Consider the following 19,958-nt stretch of genomic DNA (forward strand, 5'->3'; position numbering starts at 1 on the left):
CATTAATGCTTTTAGCGAGTGCCTTGTGCCTTAAATCTACTAAGTTGTTCGACAATTGTAAAACAGTTGAATTAAATAGTTAATTTAGCGATTTCATTTATTTCAGGGAAATAAATGTATTTAATTTCAGCATCCATAGTGATTTTTGTTACTAAATGTGTGTTATCTTGCAGGGGCATATGTATTTATTTCTTCACCATATATGCTTCTACTCTAACATTTTCGGATATGAGACAAAGGTAATAAATGATCTAATGACAATATCATCATATATACTGTTCTAGTTTGCTCAGTTGCACTTTCTGAAGTGCTCTGACATTGTTCCTTCTATCCAGAAAACAATACCTTTGCAAGAGGTGACTGATATCCGTAAAGCTAAGACAGCTGCCATTTTCCCTAATGCGATTGAAATTATTGCCGGTAGCAAAAGGGTGAGGAACCTACCATTCTCTAAATTTCTTGTGTGTATCACATTATTAAATCTCTTGCACTCATGTTGTGTTACTTGCAGCACTTTTTTGGGTCTTTCTTGTCACGTGATGAAGCCTATAAAATTATAGTAGATGGTTGGGAACAGCATGCAAGTGATGCAAGAGTGCTACTCGAATGTCAGGTTAGCAGACTTTTTTCCTTAATAACCACATGGTAACTTACACTAGTAAGGTGCCAGTGCGTCGCTACGACATCCATATTTCGAATGTGTGCTCTATTATTACGATAGCATGGAAGAAATGAAGAATAATGTGATCTAAAATAGCATATCGTTCATAGATAACATAGGCATACAAACAAATAAATTGTTTTGTGTCGAACATGATATGGATACAAACAATAAAGTGACGTAGCACACTAATACATAATGCATTTACAAGGTGAGGACTTCTTTATAGACAATATTCTTGGTTAGTGTGCAGGCTGAATCTACACTAGCATCATTTCTTGATGTAGCAAGTATTTTTATATTGCTCCTAGCAATTGCTCGCGACAGAGCGACATAGAGTTGACCATGGGAGAAAACTAGGAACATTTCATCATTAGATGGGCACAAAGATATCCTTGGTAGGAATACTCTCTTCCTAGCATGTTGGCCTAGCACAATTTCTGCATTGATAGTGTTCCTTTGAAATGCTCGGACTATTAACCTTGTCCCATTACATAACCTATTAGCTGGATCTAGATTTCTGAGCAAAACCACAGGGCAATTGACCTTTAGCTTGAGGATATGCGGTGGTAGTCCATTTGGGGTGAGAGAATTCAAGAATTCAGGGGGATAGTAGTTGATAGGATCATTAGCTGCAAGATCATAGCTGTGATAGACCATCTTATCGCCAGGAAAGCGTTCGATAAGCCTCATATTTATGTCATTGACATTCTCATTCCTTGTTGACAAAATAGCTCGAGATGTGACGTAGTCTGGATTGGACATGTGTGTTGCTAACATAGGAAAGACTTATCAATAAGATTATCAATGTCAGATTCTGCACCAGTGTAAGTCACACAAATCTCGTCAGGTACCTTTACATAGTCATCTTCGACAGTTTCTTCAGTGCCATTCGAGCATTCTCGATACGCAGTAGGTAGTCAGAAAACCATGGATCTGATTGAGCCCTCATATTACGAACAAGCCTTAGCTTTTGCATGTTGTCCCATAGGTAAGATTTGCGTAATGTTGCATTTATTATTTGCACCCTTGTCACCTTCCGCACAACTGGAAGGACTTGCCTGAATTCGCCTCAAAAAAACTATCGTCTTTCCTCCAAATGATAGATCGGGCTTTTCCATGATGTCTCTCAGGCCTTATCAAGTGCCTCAATTTCCTGCCTTTTTGTCATAGAGACCTTATCCCATAATATAAATGAAGCCATTCAAAGAAGTTTGGTTGCCCCACTCTGCTTTGTGAAGTTACACACCCCTCCTTGTATGCTCAATGATATCTTAAATCTTGAGTGTGCAGTCCTGCCACCAGGCATGATGGAGGCAGCAACATCGGATGTCGCGGTCATAGTTGTTACGGCGGCGTGGCGTGGCGCGGCGACCCACCACCTTCACAACTTTACAGCGACATGACGCGTGGCGTGGCGACGCCATACACACGTGGCGAATAGCAATGTAAATGTAGCACAAAAGATAAATAGCAATGTAAATGTAGCACAAAAGATAAATAGCAATGTAAATGTAGCACAAAAGACATAGCACTCTCTCATCAATCATCATTCAAAGTTTCAAATCTCTCATCTCTCAAAAGTCATCCAATGCAAACTCATCGAAATCGTTTGAAGCATCCATGTTCTCCGCATCATCTTCAGTAGCATCCATTGGTTTGTCACCAAAATCATCAACATCAACATCATCCACAATGATGTCTTCTTCCTCTCCCTCCTCCTCATCATCTTCAACCATTCTTGCTTCTTCAACCACTCTTGATATATGTCTTGCACGACGAGCGTAGGTCCTAGGAAGGTTACGACCTCGAAGCTCATGTGATGCACGAATTGCTTCATCAACTTGGTCCCATGTGATGTCCAAAGAACTAGAACTTTGAGGTTGGACCGTGTGATCAACCCATTCATTTTCCCAATCAAAGTCTTCTATAACCAAAGGATCATAGCTTTTACCCGCTTCCTCACGGCGTTTTTGGAACCTACTAGTCATTTTCCGATTGTAGGCAACATAAACCAAATCATTCAATCTTTTATGCTCTAGCCGGTTTCTCTTCTTTGTATGAATCTACAAGCAACCATAAAAGCAAGCAAAGTTAACAAAAATGTATTATTAATTTTGCTAATTGAAATGTGAAACTTGAGTACTTCACTTACAAATTCAAAAGTGCTCCAATTACGCTCATAACCAGATGATGAAGCACAAAGACTAACAATACGCTTAGCAAATCTTTGTAAGTCAATAGATCGGCCACCATACGCACGCCACCAATCAACTAAATTGACAATAAACATGCATATATTACGGGTTAAGCTGTACATAACATGCTGTAATTAAAATTTAAAATTACTTACAAGGGTTCTTTGACTTCATAGTTTGGAGGGCCATACAATTCTTGAAGATGCCTCCACGTTGATCTTCGTAGAGCATGGATTGTTCTTCAATTTTGTTTCGAAGGGTCTCATCTTCCACCATTCGTGCAAGCACATCATTGAAACAACCCCTTAGGTGCCCAACATATTCATCATTCTCTTTTTGGATGGCATAGAATTTTTCTGAGTTCAAAAAGAGGGCAGCACCATAAAGTGGGGTGTCCATTTGCCTATCCCAACGACCCTCAATAATTTGTAAGATATTATTGAGCAAACTTCGTCGTCCGAGGCCTCCGCACTTCTAGTCCCTTGAGTAGCCATGTTCTGAAAACGAAGTGACAACAACTAAGAATATCAGCAACTAGAGCAATATGCCAATAGCCCAATATGCAATGCAACATCAAGAGCAATATGTCGGCACTTAGCACTTTAACTTTGAATAATATAAATACTGCAATATACATAGTTTATGACTCTTAAATCTTGACTCTGCAATATAAATACTGCAATATCTCTTCAAATAGCTGGTGTGTTTTTTCTAATGTAGCTCTTCTGCTCTTAAAGTTGGCATCTTTAAGATTTAGCATCAAGGTCTTCAATGCATCAAAAACTTCAATAATCCTTTCTTTAGGGATTTCTCTATCATAAAAATGTGAAAGAAGAGCAGAAAGAGCATTGTATATTTCTGAAACATGAGCATCCACACATTTCCGAACGGGGCAGGATGAGCAACTGAGTGAGTCTGCTTGGCTCAACTCTGACCTCGCTTTTCTCCATTCCACGGAACCACTTAGCACAGAGGTGAGCGACATACACATACCGGGCGACGGGGGGATCGACTCCAGGCAGCCACGGGCGGCCTCTGTTCTCCAGGCGGACGGGCGGCCGGAAGGAATCTCCAAGCGGACGGGCGGCCGATGTGGATGTGTACCACTGCAGCGGGCGGCCGGACAGAGGAGGATGCGCCGGCTCCCGGCGGAGGAGGATGCGCCGGCTCCCGGCGAGCGGAGGAAGATGCGCTGCGCCCCGGCGGAAGAAGATGGGCCTGCGCCCCGGCGGGGGAAGATGCGCCTGGCCGGCCGCTGGCGGAGGAGGAAGCGCCTGACCGCCTGTGCCCGAGCGGAGGAGGATGCGGCGCTGCAGCGGAGAACCGGAGACGTATGTGCACCAGGTGATGTATGTGGGTCTGTTCTGTTATGGACTCTTCTAATCCCCTCCTTTCAACTTACGGCGCCCGCCATATACTATGTGACGCCAACCGACGCCATATCGATGCCATAGCGCCTTCATTCCTATGTGGCGGACGCCATAGACTTCGGCGACGTGGCGTCGCCGTGGCGAGGTCCGAAATACCGCCACGCCGCCATAACGTCGATATGGCGACGATATGGCGACGCCATGATAAGTGGTCGCGGTAGCAACAACTATCTTTCCCTCACTACGGATTTTCGCTAGCAAAGCTTTTGTATAGGAATGTCTTTCTGGTCCCTCCAAGACTATCAACAAAGAATGCAGTTCCACTACCGCTGTTAACAGATGATAATATTTTGTCACAAGCATACTGTTGTTCATGATTGAGAGATGACGCGGCCAAGGCGAATTCATGGTCTACCTCTATAGATCTCTCTTCGAATATTTCCCTTATCTATCCAGACATGGTGTCATGTTCCTCTTCAATCTCAGGAAGAGGGAATGATGCTATGTCCTTACCCATTGATTGTAGCATATTTCTAATATCCAACAGACCATCTGTTCAACTACATGTGAATTCATTTGGTCTCGCCGAAAGTCATTGGACATTGCTAGGTTCGCAGAAAACCAATATTGTGGTAAACAGTCTTCGGAGAGATGATGGCATATGGAATATTTCGACCTCTGTTAGGCAATCATCAATGTTATTGTCTGACTTAATAAGACCTCTTTTCTCGGCATCTTCTTGGAAGGTAGGTGTAAGGATCGGTGATGTTCTAAGAGGTGGAGGGTGAATTATGACACTTAGAACTATTTCGGCTTAAAAAACAACACAAGATAAATCTATATCAATTTCTATCTAAATGTGCTCTAGGTTAGGTTTATCTAGTGTGTCTATTTTACCGATCAAAGCGCTTGCAACCTATCTAAGAAAGTAAATTGCAAGTAAATAAATGTAGAAACGTAAATAAGGTAGAGAAAACAAACTCGGCACAAGGATTTTTTCCTGTGGCATGAATGTAACCCTAGTCCACGTTAGAGCTTCACAAAGGATATGCTTCTGGTCGGCATCCGATCATGACTCTTGAGCTACCAAATCACAAAGACAAGGCCTCCACCCGGATAAGCCACCAAGCCACCAAGGCAAGGTTTCACTACCAGCCCCTCTTTTGGTTCATTGCCGCCGTGATCGCTTCGGAGCTTGAGCCAAATTCGGGTTCCCGTACACGCTTCTCATCGCTGCTCCACACCAAGTCGGAGGGTCAACAAGCTTGAGCAACTTCGGCTTAAGTTGCCGGTGATCCACTCTCTAGGCAGCAATCACCTAGCAACACACTCTCTAGGCATATAAGTACTAATCACTATCTAATCTTGTGTTTAATTGTCTTGGATGATCACTTTAAGTACTTTAGTGCTTGGATGTCTTCTCAAATGTATATGAACTTCTCTAGACTGCAGCTGCACGTCATACCTTCAAATGACTGAGTGGAAGGGTATTTATAGCCTTAAACCCGCGCACTAGCCGTTAACCCAACAGCTCTGAAAAGCTGTTAACACCAGATGATCCGATGAGAATAGTAGTACTAACACCGGATCATCCGGTGAGTACACTCTCACAAACTAGCCGTTAGAACCCCACTCAAACCACTGTGAACACCGAACACTTTGGTATATACTGCAACATCATGACCAGACATTCCGGTGAGTATACCTTAGCCATCCGAGCCAACATATTCTCTGTGTAAATTGCTCTGGTGCCTTCTTTGGTGCTTATCAATCTATCACCGGACTACACGGTGAGCAATCCTCAGCCATCCGAGCCAAATACAACCCTCTCTGGAAAATATGCTCCGGTGTACACGACTTCATCGCCGGATCATCCGATGGCTTAAGCTTCGTCTACCTCTTTGAACTGTTCATTATCTGGTGTATGTCCATTGTACTCTTGCTTCATCATCGGACTATCTGATGCCTTCAAAATCTTCTATCCAGAACCAAATTCTTCAGTGTGTATTTCTTGTCGAATACCGGATCATCCGGTTAGTTGATCTTCAACTTCAACTCTTGAAACTGCCTCTGCTGAAATTGCTCCGATGCTTCTACTCATTTGACACTGAACCATCCGGTGAGGCAAAATTGCCTGTCTATATGCACTGTTTATTGTCCGGTGTGTGCAACATATTCAATACCGGACCATCCGGTGAGAACAAAACTCCTGGGATTTCTCCAATTCAACCAAATTTTGTCCCTGCTTCGATGGTTTTTTCATGTATTACATCCATGATATCTACTAACATATATTCTTGGTAAACATGTTAGTCCCATTGACTATATTGTTATTAATCACCAAAATCATAAACATGGCTTAATAGAGCTATTTTCCCTACAGTAGGGTAGACAACACCATCAAATGTCCTTAGATTTTCATATGAAGTAGTATCTGCCATGTGGTTTAGTAGCACCCTTAAGTAGTATCTTTCTCCCTCTGCAGGATGCGTTGAGATGATCCACCCGAGCTTTGCACGTTGTTTTCTCTTATTCCATTTCTTCAATGTAGGGTTTCAAACTGCATATTCTGGGAATTCCCTATATAGTATGCTTCGTGCCCACGTGAACTCACAATTCGCCATAAAATACCAGGTTAACATGGTCTCAGAGGCGCTTTGTTGGTCTAAAATCTGACGTACGTCCGCGTTCTCCCTATGGGACATGAGATGCATGACCGGGAGATAAAGTTGTAGTTGCAGCACTGGGGGAGTGATAGGATAAGTCCTTGTGCTGCTGCATGATCTTTGTGGGGCTGCCACTAGGACACTAGGACAGCATCTAGGACAGCATCTTAGACTAGAGGACAGCATCTAGGACAGCATCTTAGACTAGCATCTTAGACTAGAGGACAGCATCTTAGGACAGCATCTTAGACTAGCATCTTGGCATATGCTTGGCTGGCCATGGGCCTATAAATATGTATCCCCAACCCCTCAGGTTGGCATGGCATTGTATGAGAAGTGAGAAATAGACCAGAAAAATTTGCCCCAACTCCTAGTGTCATCCTCTCTATGAGAGTAAGAATTCTGCTACTACCAAGAGTAAGAATTCAGCGACTTACAACTGGTATCAGAGCCTGTTTATCCTGTAGCCTGAGCATCTCTTGCTCATCTCCCCCCTCAGCCTCGCAGCAGCCCCAGCTAAGAGCAGCAGCAGCCCCGGTTGCTCCTGCTCACTCCTCTCCCTCTGCACAGACGAGCAGCAGCTCGTCTGAAGCAGCCCTCTCCCCACGCAGCAGCTCTCCCCCGGTAGCGCGTCATGTCCGCAGGGCAGTCTCAGCGCTCGGTCGCCTCGAGCACGCGGCGTCGGCAGGAGGCCGAACTTGCCGCGGCAGAGGAACGCAAGCGAGCGGCGGAAGAGACCGCTGCGGCGGCGGCAAGGGCGTCGAGGCTAGCAGCGGCGGAGCTGGCAGCAGCCAGAGCGGAGGCAGAAGCAGCGGCGGCGGCGGATGCAGTGCGTGCGGCGGCAGCGGAGGTCGAGGCTCTGCGCGGCAGCACCGGCAGCTCCATTTCTGCTGACGACAGCGCCGACGCGGATCTCGAGCTGCCGGAGGCAGAGGCAGCGCGAGAGCGGGCGGCACAGTGGGCAGCCGCGCACACCCACGAGCGCGGCGGCAGCCCAGACAGGCGCGGACGCGCCGGCGGCGCTCCTGGAGGAGGCGCGCACGCCGGCGGCGCTTCTGGAGGAGGCGCGCACGGCAACGATGGCGGACGGGTCGATGGAGAGCGCGGCCTTCACAGGCGGCGTGGCTCTCTCTCCCCGGATCGGTACCGTGGTCACCACGGGTTCCAGGCTGTCGTCAGGGACGTCGGCCCCGGTGGTGGGTGGCCTACCCTCACTAAGACCAACTATGTTGAGTGGGCTGCAGTGATGAGGGTAAAGCTCCAGGTGCGGCACATGTGGGAGGCAGTCCGGTACGGCGACGTCGACTACGACCAGGATCGACGGGCGCTGGATGCCCTCATCGCTGCAGTCCCGTCCGAGATGCAGTTCTCGCTTACCAATAAGCGGACTGCCAAGGAGGCTTGGGATGCCATCGCTGCGGCACGCATCGGCAGCGACCGCGCCCGCAAATCCACACTGCAGGCACTTCGCAAGGAGTGGGAGAACCTGGCCTTCAAGCCAGGTGAGGACGTTGATGACTTTGCTCTCCGTCTCAACACTCTGTTGCAGAAGATGGTGCAGTTCGGCGACGACACCTACGGCGAGGAGAGAGCCGTCGAGAAGCTCTTCCGCTGCGTCCCCGAGAAGTACAAGCAGATGGCTCGCTCGATCGAGTCTCTGCTGGATCTCTCCACGATGTCGATCGAGGAGGCGATAGGTCGCCTCAAGGTCGTCGACAGCGATGAGCCACAGTCTCTCTCGGGGCCCATCACCACTGGCGGGAAGCTCCTTCTCACTCGGGAGCAGTGGGATGCCTGTCAGGGTGACCGGAGGAAGGGGGAGCCTTCTTCCACGACAGGCGGCCGCAAGCGTGGCAAGCCGCGCAAGGCGCGCAGAGACGCCGAGGCCGGGGCGCGAGGACGTGCCGAGGGTGATGCCCGCGGAGGCGCCCAGGGCGGCGCCGCCGGCAAGCACAAGCCGGCACGAGACGACACCTGCCGCAACTGTGGCCGGCTTGGCCATTGGGCCAAGGACTGTCGTCAGCCACGACGCGGCCAGGCCCACGTCGCACAAGCGGAGGAGGAGGAGCCGGCTCTGTTCATGGCTCATGCGAGCATAGAGCTACCTCCAGCGGCACCAGCCGCAGCGGCTCTCCTCCACCTTGACGAGCCAAAAGCCCACGCCCTCCTCGGTGACAGCTCCGGCAGCGACAAGACTGACGGATGGTGCCTCGACACCGGCGCCACCCATCACATGACCGGTCGACGGGAGTTCTTCATCGAGCTTGACTCTAGCGTCCGAGGCTCCGTCAAATTTGGGGATGCCTCCGGCGTGGAGATCAAGGGCGTCGGTTCCGTCATCTTCACCGCCGTGTCTGGTGAGCACAGGCTGCTCACCGGAGTCTACTACATTCCCGCGTTGAGGAACTCTATCATCAGCTTGGGACAGCTGGATGAGAACGGTTCGCGCGTGGTGGTTGAGGATGGAGTCATGAGGATTTGGGATCGCCGTCGTCGCCTTCTTGCCAAGGTAACCAGAGGCACAAATCGACTCTACGTCCTTAACGTGCAGGTGGCACAACCCCTCTGTCTCGCCGCTCGTCGGGACGACGAGGCGTGGCAGTGGCACGAGCGCTTCGGGCACCTTCACTTCGAGGCCCTGAAGCGGCTCAGTGCCGCAGAGATGGTGCGAGGCCTGCCGTGCCTCGACCATGTGGAGCAGCTCTGCGACGTCTGCGTGTTGACGAAGCAGAGGCGACTCCCCTTTCCCCAGCAGGCGAGCTTTCGAGCCAAGGAGAGGCTCGAGCTTGTGCACGGGGACTTGTGTGGCCCGGTGACACCGGCCACACCGGGAGGACGACGCTACTTCCTGCTGCTCGTCGACGACCTCTCCCGCTACATGTGGGTGATGGTCCTCGGCAGCAAGGGAGAGGCTGCGGACGCCATCAGGCGCGCGCAGGCTGCTGCGGAGGCGGAGTGCGGCCGCAAGCTGCGCGTGCTGCGCACTGACAACGGCGGCGAATTCACGGCGGCTGAATTTGCGTCGTACTGCGCTGATAAGGGCATTCAGCGCCACTACTCCGCGCCGTACAGCCCGCAGCAGAACGGCGTCGTCGAGCGGCGCAACCAGACGGTTGTGGGGATGGCTCGGGCCCTCCTCAAGCAGAGGGGGATGCCGGCTGTCTTCTGGGGAGAGGCGGTGGTGACGGCCGTCTATATCCTCAACCGCTCGCCTACCAAGGCGCTCGACGGCAGGACGCCGTACGAGGTTTGGCATGGGCGCAAGCCGGCGGTCTCCCACTTGCGGGTCTTCGGCTGCCTCGCGTTCGCCAAGGAGCTTGGCTACATCAGCAAGCTCGACGACAGGAGTACTCCGGGAGTGTTCATCGGCTACGCGGAGGGCTCGAAGGCCTACCGCATCCTCGACCCGAAGACACAGCGTGTGCGCACGGCGCGCGACGTTGTGTTCAACGAAGGGCGAGGATGGGCGTGGGACAAGGCGGTGGACGACGGCTCGGCTCCAACGTACGACGACTTCACTGTCGAGTACGTCCACTTCGAGGAAGCTGGGGGAGTAGGCAGCTCTTCTTCGACGAGCGTGTCTACCCCAGTCCCCGAGCCTCCACCGACCCCGGCGCCTGCTACTTCAAAAGCACCACGCTCTCCAGCCAGGACCTCGGCTGCGATGAGTTCTTCGCCAGCTCCACCACAGCCGGCAACGCCACGCACTCCAGCACCGACAGGCACCTCTCCGGGCACGTCTACTCCAACACCAGCTCGTGTCGAGCACAGCCCGGTTGAGCTCGCTACTCCGCTCTCTCACGACGAGGAGCGCATCGACGCGTACCACGACGGCGAGCCGTTGCGGTACCGTACGATGGAGAACCTTCTCGGCGACCAGCCGGTGCCGGGACTGGTGCCTCACGATCTGGAGGCGCAGTTGCACCTTGCGTGTGACGACGGCGAGCCTCGGTCGTTTGCAGAGGCCGAGAGACACGCGGCATGGCGCGCCGCGATGCAGTTGGAGATGGATGCGGTTGAGAAGAACCGCACCTGGGAGCTTGCTGACCTCCCTCGTGGTCACCGAGCGATCACCCTTAAGTGGGTGTTCAAGCTGAAGAGGAATGAAGCCGGCGCCATCGTCAAGCACAAGGCTCGCTTGGTGGCACGAGGTTTCGTGCAGCAGGAGGGGGTCGACTTCGACGACGCCTTCGCTCCCGTGGCACGGATGGAGTCCGTGCGACTCCTCCTTGCGCTAGCTGCCCAGGAGGGCTGGCGTGTTCATCACATGGACGTCAAGTCGGCGTTCCTCAACGGCGACTTGAAGGAGGAGGTCTACGTGCACCAGCCGCCGGGATTTACGATCCCCGGCAAGGAGGGCAAGGTGTTCCGCCTGCGCAAGGCTCTCTATGGCTTGCGGCAGGCACCGAGGGCGTGGAATGCCAAGTTGGATTCCACGCTAAAAGGGATGGGCTTCGAGCAAAGCCCGCACGAGGCGGCCATCTACCGACGGGGCAGTGGAGGAACTGCTCTGCTGGTGGGTATCTACGTCGACGACTTGGTGATCACCGGCACCAAGGATGCGGAGGTGGCGGCATTCAAGGAAGAGATGAAGGCCACCTTCCAGATGAGTGACCTGGGACCTCTCTCCTTCTACCTGGGGATCGAGGTGCACCAGGATGACTCCGGGATCACGCTCCGACAGACCGCCTACGCCAAGCGCGTCGTTGAGCTAGCTGGGCTCACCGACTGCAACCCAGCTCTCACTCCGATGGAGGAAAGGCTGAAGCTGAGCCGCGACAGCACGACGGAGGAGGTGGACGCTACGCAGTACCGGCGTCTTGTGGGGAGCCTTCGCTACCTCGCCCACACACGGCCGGACTTGGCATTCTCCGTCGGCTACGTTAGTCGGTTCATGCAGCGACCGACAACGGAGCACCAGCAGGCTGTGAAGAGGATCATCCGCTACGTTGCGGGGACTCTCGACCACGGCCTCTACTACCCTAGGTGCCCTGGGGCGGCACACTTCGTCGGGTACAGCGACAGCGACCACGCCGGCGACATCGACACCAGCAAGAGCACGAGCGGGATCCTCTTCTTCCTCGGCAAGTGCCTCGTTAGCTGGCAGTCGGTCAAGCAGCAGGTGGTGGCCCTGTCCAGCTGCGAGGCCGAGTACATAGCGGCCTCCACCGCTTCGACTCAGGCGCTCTGGCTCGCTCGACTGCTTGGTGATCTCCTCGGCAGAGACACTAGAGCGGTGGAGCTCAGGGTGGACAGCAAGTCCGCTCTAGCCCTGGCAAAGAACCCCGTTTTCCATGAACGGAGCAAGCACATCCGGGTGAGATACCACTTCATCCGAGGCTGTTTGGAGGAAGGGAGCATCAAGGCGAGCTACATCAACACCAAGGATCAGCTTGCGGACCTGCTCACCAAGCCTCTTGGGAGGCTCAAGTTCCTTGAGCTCTGCTCCAGGACCGGGATGGTTCAATCTTCCCACAAGACGACGCACAAGACTTAGGGGGAGAATGATAGGATAAGTCCTTGTGCTGCTGCATGATCTTTGTGGGGCTGCCACTAGGACACTAGGACAGCATCTAGGACAGCATCTTAGACTAGAGGACAGCATCTAGGACAGCATCTTAGACTAGCATCTTAGACTAGAGGACAGCATCTTAGGACAGCATCTTAGACTAGCATCTTGGCATATGCTTGGCTGGCCATGGGCCTATAAATATGTATCCCCAACCCCTCAGGTTGGCATGGCATTGTATGAGAAGTGAGAAATAGACCAGAAAAATTTGCCCCAACTCCTAGTGTCATCCTCTCTATGAGAGTAAGAATTCTGCTACTACCAAGAGTAAGAATTCAGCGACTTACAGGGAGATCCCACTAAGATCAAAGCTAAAGATTCTCCACAATGCCTCCTGTGGGGCTACCCATCTAGCTTCCTTGTAATCATCGATCTCATTAATCTCATGATTGCCATCGGCATCATTGATAGAAATAGATGCCCTGTCACGCCCCTTGTAGATGTACTTGTAAAGGTATTTGACAGCCTTAATGCTTGAGCAAACCTCAGTGTTAATGTGGCAGTCATACCTTTTTAGTAGCTTAGGGTTATATGGCACAACCCATATGTTGTCCAAGTCATGCCCTCTTACATGTACCCTTCTGCCCATCATCCCGTCTTCTGCAGATAGGGTAAGAGTCCTTGCCTTGGAGAGTTATGTAAGTAAACTGGCGTGAATAATAACTCTTGCATGTACGATTTTGATTCTTCATGCATACATTATCAGGGTTTAACAAACCACATGGGCCATGCATCATGTGTCTTACTACCATTTTATGAAGCTCATGATACCTATCCTTGTTTGGAAGCTCTGCAGAAATGATGGTGTCGTACTGTTCTGGACATGTTAGCTTATAGCCTGACTGCATGATAAGGAGGAAGTGTACATGTGGTAGACTCCTTTTCTCGAACTCGATGACATGGACTTGTGCTGCAACGACACCAAGGATGTGATTATGGAAGAGCTGAAACTTGAGATCTTCTAGTTTAGCTCTAAATACTAGCACAACAAGATCACGATGGTCTTGTGGTGTCTGGCCAGGTTCAAGCTCCCTAAGTATTTCTTCCCAGTTAGGGTTGCAAGTCATGGTGAAGAAGATGTCTGGTTTACCGTACTTCTGCACCAAGGCCATAGCATCCATGTATCGTCATCTCATATCCCTCGGGCCACCAATAAATGACGCTGGAAGGACCCATCTTTTGCCCACTGTACTCGCTCGATTCTCCCCTGCAAATACACTATCAACTAAGCCCTGGTAAAGATCTGCGCGTATTCTTAATTGATTGTTCAGAACGTAGTTCAGGCGCGATGTTTCAAGCTTTATATAGGTATCAACTGCAAATTGCTGGAATAGACGCTTCCCATGCAAGATGGTGTTGAAGATTCCACGGCGCATTTGGAACTTGTAGCAATAATATTCACGCATCCTGACACAACTGGCTATTAGTGTCTATCAAGAAAAGAGTAAGCATGGTCAGTTAATTAGTGGAAGGTTGATAAGTACCATGAGAAAATGGATGTGATGCAACTATATATCACTTAACTAACCTAGGTTGTCGGAATTTGCAAACTGATACCTCCGTATCTGTCTAATATTAACGCCTTGTTTTGGTATCTCTGGATGCTAACCGAGCTCCCCGCTTGGGAAAAGGAGAGGATATGACAAAGGGTCATAGCACCCATGATGAGGTCTGATTGAATAATATATGTTGTTATTACCAAAGAGAGTTATGCTGCGATCAAAATGTTTGTGCAGCTCATTCCCCTTACCCACACAACAGCCACCTCTAATGTTAATGGCCTATTATATACTCTGGTCCAATTTGTATTCAGTGTTTAGCACAATACAATATTCATCCATATCTTCAACTTGTCCTAGGCTCCTGAATGTTTCAGATTAGGGGTTATCTCTGAGGATGCCCACCAAACTTCTAATGAAACTCCTATCTCTTGCTCTATATGCCTCATTCGGGCGCATCGAAAACGACGGGATAAGGAAGGATCTTCATCATAGAAGTATAGTTGCAAATGTTTCGGGTCATCATCTCGTTGTCTGAACGAGTGTATATTGTGGTTCATTTTTTCATGAGCTTTAAATGTGTACACTCCATCTCTTGCACTTGCTAGTTCTTTGTCATAATCACAATAGTGTGGTGAATGAAAAATGACCATTGAAATACCTAATGCTGTCACGAAAATGCTGCGATTCAGGATCCCCACTCGTGAATAGCTGTTGAAGCTCTTTAGGTGGTTCTGGCACCTGTAGTTTGACTTTCCCATCTTTGCAACAAAATCCAATGACTCATACTCAAACCTCTTCGCACCACAATGGCAACAATCTGCTGAGGCTTCAACATATGAGTGCTATCTAGTAGGTTTTGGTAGATAAGGTCGGTTGTATCAATATTGTTGGAGCTGACCCAGAGGCATTTTTTGTATCGGTGATATTTGAACCCAAGGCATAATTTGGATGGAGTGTGCTACGTCTTGCCATGTTTCGTTGGTTTTGTTGATCTCGTCTTGCTTGCCTTTGCTTGGGTGTCATACTTGTGTAACGAGCTCTATCACGTGCCCACCTATCTACTATTTGCTCAGGTGTCATGCTTGCATAACATGCCTTTTCATGTTGTTGCTTGGTTTCTACACGGTCCATCGTCCGGCCACGAGTCCTTGTTTCATCAAAACGTATTGATTGTTGCTGCTCAGGTATTGCAATGGCATGATTATTATTCCTACCTATTCCAAGTATAATGTTATTCATCATTAGTTAATTAGTTGGGAGGTCATTTATGCTGTGCTGCACTTGTACAATTCATAAAGTAGATGTACCATTGGATCCTTCGCCTTGTAACGGCCGGAGGATGTGAGAGTACTTCGGGTAGGAATTGCAAATGAGGAAGGTAGCCGACGATGCCCATCATCATCCGACGAACTTTCACACGTAACATAGGATGGTTCTTGAATAGAAATTCTAGAAGGGCCATGTGGCAAATAATTGTTGCAAGATCTCTTCCGTTTGTGATGTACATCCACAACTATTAGAAAAAAGAAACAAAAAAGCAGCGCACATATTTTTCATATTATTAGTCTAACGTTGTAGCATGGGACTACAAAGCTAGCACTATAATTAGGTGTAGCAAAGTGAAAACCTTATTTTCCTTTTCTTGTTGACTGGTTAAGATGCTCCAACATATTGGCAACTTTTGTGTTGATGTGCTACAACCTAAAACAGGAAGACATAATTTGACAATTCGATAGCTCAGAAAAGAAGGCAAATATTTAAATGTGCATACAGCCATTAACCTCATAGGTGTGCAAAGTCCAGTGCAAACAAAATATAAAAAATAACAGAGGAAAGACTAATTAGAAACTCTATTGCACATCAGATTTCATAAAGCATGTAGTTGGCGAGTATAAAACCAAAATAAAATAAGGAGATTCAATGTAGTAAGCTAATCATTGTAGACTTGGGAAGTAATGTACATTTTCAGCTAATTATATTAGACAACAGCTCAATTTGTTTGTTGTACAGCAATGGAAACTGCCCGTAATAACACACAATTGATTCGGGGAATGAGCAGATTCAACACGACACAGAGCTGATCAGCAAATGGAAACAAAGCTACAATGTAGGTTGTTCAGGCTTTCAGAAACGTACTTTGTTCCTACTGGTTGCTGCAATATCCCCTTTTTCTAATATTCTCTCTCTTGCTCACCGAGATGATTGCTGTCCATTAAAATCTAAGAAGCAAAAGGAGCATAAGTCAGATCTAAGATTTCAGATTTGAGTAATCAGAAGCAAATGCAAATTATTGTAATCCATACTCTGCTATGGCATAATCCACACACAAGCATACTTTATCAGAAAAGCTACATGATTATGATAATCACAGTATCTGTACGCCAGTACTGAATAAAATGGCATATTGATTTTCCATCCATCTTAATGGAAACACTGTACTGTTACTATGCACTTGATTACAAAAGCATAAAAAACAAATACATATTGCACCTCCAATCTCAATAACACGGTAATTGACCTCAATGCATCACCTGCAGTAAAGCCTGGTGAACTTATATAACACAACTTATAATTTCGGTTTGAAATCAAATTTTGAACAAAACTTGGTTACAATAGACAGTAGTGGCCTGAACAGGAGCATCGATAACAATAGTAAGGTGCCTGTACGTTGCCACGACATCCATATTTCAAACGTGTGCTCTATTATTACGATAGCATGAAAGAAAGGAAGAACAATGTGATCTAAAATAGTATATCGTTCATAGATAACATATGACATACAAGCAAATAAATTGTTTTGTGTCGAACATAATATTGATACAAACAATAAAGTGATGCAGCACACTATTACAGAATGCGTTTACGAGGTGAGGACTTCTTTGTAGACAATATTATTGGTTAGTCTGTCATGTTGCATGACGATTACTTGTCAATATGCACATTTAATCCTCATTCTTGCATGTTATAAATTGTGTGATGGCGTGTTGTTTGACAGTTTCTGAGATGCATAATTGTGAGATGTGGATGCTCCACGAAACAGATGACGAATATTTGACCACGATCAAACTCTGCTTTGGCCATTACCAAATAAAGGAGCATGGAATAAAATGACAAACTCATGGCAAAGGATAGACAAATACGTACATACTAACGCATAATTCGCAGTTACCAGTACACAAATTCAGCTTGAGGCACAAAAACACGGTAAACACGAATGAGCATGAAAGATAGAGAGATTGACGTGTCTGATCTTTTGAATCGTTAGGATATACTTAAACAACACGAACATCACAAAGAAAAAAACATCATAACCGATATACACATTAGCATGTCTGAATATTGTCTAGCCATAGTAGTCTTATAAGAACCTCTAGCCATAGTAGTCTTATAAGAACCTCTAGCCATAGTAGTCTTATAAGAACCAATAGCATTCGTAGCCATCACACTCAAACCACGGTTGCTAGGTTTGCCCATCTATTTTCAAGAAATCTGTTAACAAAACGAAGATCCATAGCTCCAGCGATCACCGACCGTCTTACAACTGCATTTTTTAGTAGGAATGTTCAATTAATATTTGTCTAAAATATTTTTCTATTAATTTCTTAAACAGAACACATTTGCATGTAGTGACTTTTACTTATGGTGTTAAAACTACTCACTCTACAATGCATGTGTTGCACGATGACTTGGATTGAATGTAAAAATCGTGTGGTCTGAAGTCTCCAAGCACCTTGTTGTTAAGTTGAAAATTTTTAGTTAGAGAAATAACTTAACATGTATATGTTGAAATTTTTAGTTAGAGAAATAACATGTATATGTTGAAGTATTCCATGGTTAATAAAAAGGAACCAATTACCGTGTCTCTTATTATTTTGAAGCATAGTTCTCAAGACTATGTCATTGTTAGCATTAGCCAATGACCAGCTAAGCGCGTGTTGGGTCAAATGGTTGAACCAAACTCCAACAACGAGGTTGCACCTACAAATTGCACATAGAAAACTCATAATTTTTTCTGCATATAAGTTGTAACATTTTTTATCTAGCTGTACCTTTTTGTACTAACAAAAATAAAAAAAGTACCTCATGTCCATGAGTGTCATCTCTCTATAAGCACTTCGTCCAATATGCTTAATTGGTGCCCAATACACAACTATTCCAGCTATGTCTGGACTATTTATTATTGGTCAGCTTTTTTGTTTGAAAATTCAAATTTTCTTTGATTTAAGTACAAGAAGATGGGAAGCTTGAAAACTTACCTCCAAAAGTTTTATTAGGACATCCGTACACTTCACAGAAGGCATAAGATTCTTCGAGTAGAGCAGAAATTGAATAGGCATGGTATACGATTCAACCCTAGTGCGGTCATTCAAGATGTAGGCTTATCGTTGCCTAATATTCGGAAATAGCACCGCTTCCTCTCAGTTAGGATCGAATCTCACTTCATGTAGGGTATAAATGCACCCTTCTGCGAGTTAAGTGCTGAATCTCTCAACATTGTTGTTTGATGTAATTGTTTCTATTTTGGACCTCTTAAAATTTAATAACAAATAAAGTTAGGTTGTGATAAAATTTCTTATAACACGATTGTTATCTCTATCCATTATACAAGTGACTTACATTAATATCCATGAGAATAAAGTGTTGGCTATCACGATGTGGAGTGGACCGGGAACTTGACATCTACCATAAGAAGACACTCCATGATGTCTCCAAGTCCAAATATTCAATGTCGTCGAATAATTTGAACCTATATAAAAGACGTATTTAAGCTTTACTTCTTTATGATTTATTATAAATTTGGTGATACAAGTGAATTGAACTCACCTATTAACAACCGGTCGGTGAGAGAAGTCTGCATACGTTCTCTTTTGACTAAGATGATTCATTGGTGATCACACACAACTGATTTGGAGAAAGAACAGATTTGACAACACAGAGCTGATCAACTAAGTCACTGATATTTGGGGATAAGAGGAATGAGTATATGCACTACAATCATATTTAGGTACAACACAAATTAAATTAGGCACAATCATATTTAGGCACAACAATCATATCTAGGCACAATACAAATTACAAACGTAACAACAAAATGACTCTAAATTACATCAATGTGATGCCACATCTAAATTACTCCAAGCAAGCATTTTTTACCCCCTAAGTTGGTCGAATTGCAAGTTTAACAGAGATTTTAGAAACATTCAACCAAGATCCAATTTCAGATATACACTACTATGCATTACATATGAAACCATCCAAGATCAAACAAAATGTCCAAAGATGGCTCTTCACTGAAATATTTTATTCTAACTTGTCCAATCCTTTGAATCGTTAGGATATACTTACTACATAACATGGAAATCTAGAGAGAGACTAAACATTTCCTATATTTCCTAATTAGGACCAGGTCAATAAGGGCTTTCTTAACCAAAACATCCATTAGCTTCAGGTAGAGACAGGCATTTGCTCTGCTAAATGAGGAAAAAAAAGGGATCTAATCTGTCACTACAACTTACTGGCACTGAATTCTCCACTAATGCGATACAGTGAATTAAAAACGTAACGGCAAAATGACTCTAAATTACATCAATGTGATGTCACATTTTAGAAACCAGGTAAGTTCCATCAATGTGCAGAGCGTTCCAAGCAGGCATTTTTTCCCAAAGCTGGTCGAATTGCAAGTGTAACAGAGATTTTAGAAACATTCAACCAAGATCCATGTTCAGATTCCAGACGGTAGGATCATAATTCTCTATCAGCTCAAAACAAAGACCGTTCTCTTTGATTATTTCTAGGAACATGTCGAGTGAATCACCTCTCTTGGGGCTAAGAAAGATGGCTTGTGAGGTTGCTGACAGCTTCAACAGGGATTTGACTACCCAGGCAAGGCTCCGATGGAACTTCTTGAAAAATGTGCTGCAGGACGAAGTGAAATATGAATAAGAAATCCTAGTGACATTTTTTGAGTGAAAATCCTAGTGAAACTGATTGA

The 19,958-nt window shown here is 46.7% G+C and overlaps 2 protein-coding genes across 3 annotated transcripts in view; one reads left to right on the top strand and one right to left on the bottom strand.

Moving 5' to 3' along the window:
- LOC133890754 (protein VASCULAR ASSOCIATED DEATH 1, chloroplastic-like) overlaps positions 1-19,958 on the top strand; it is a 30,595-nt gene that overhangs the window by 2,312 nt on the left and 8,325 nt on the right. For both annotated transcript variants that reach the window (XM_062331281.1, XM_062331280.1), the window contains exons 4-6: positions 174-239; positions 336-431; positions 512-613. In XM_062331281.1, the coding sequence (XP_062187265.1) occupies positions 174-239; positions 336-431; positions 512-613 (264 nt within the window). The remainder of the gene's footprint in view (positions 1-173; positions 240-335; positions 432-511; positions 614-19,958) is intronic.
- On the bottom strand, positions 2,147-3,348 carry LOC133890755 (uncharacterized). The gene is made up of 3 exons (XM_062331282.1): positions 3,015-3,348; positions 2,817-2,935; positions 2,147-2,727 (listed from the first exon to the last, which is right to left on the bottom strand). The coding sequence occupies exons 1-3, from the start codon at positions 3,256-3,258 to the stop codon at positions 2,239-2,241; spliced, it is 852 nt and encodes a 283-aa protein (XP_062187266.1). The 5' UTR covers positions 3,259-3,348; the 3' UTR covers positions 2,147-2,238.

The sequence above is a fragment of the Phragmites australis genome, chromosome 14 (assembly GCF_958298935.1).
Source record: "Phragmites australis chromosome 14, lpPhrAust1.1, whole genome shotgun sequence".
Lineage (NCBI taxonomy): Eukaryota > Viridiplantae > Streptophyta > Magnoliopsida > Poales > Poaceae > Phragmites > Phragmites australis.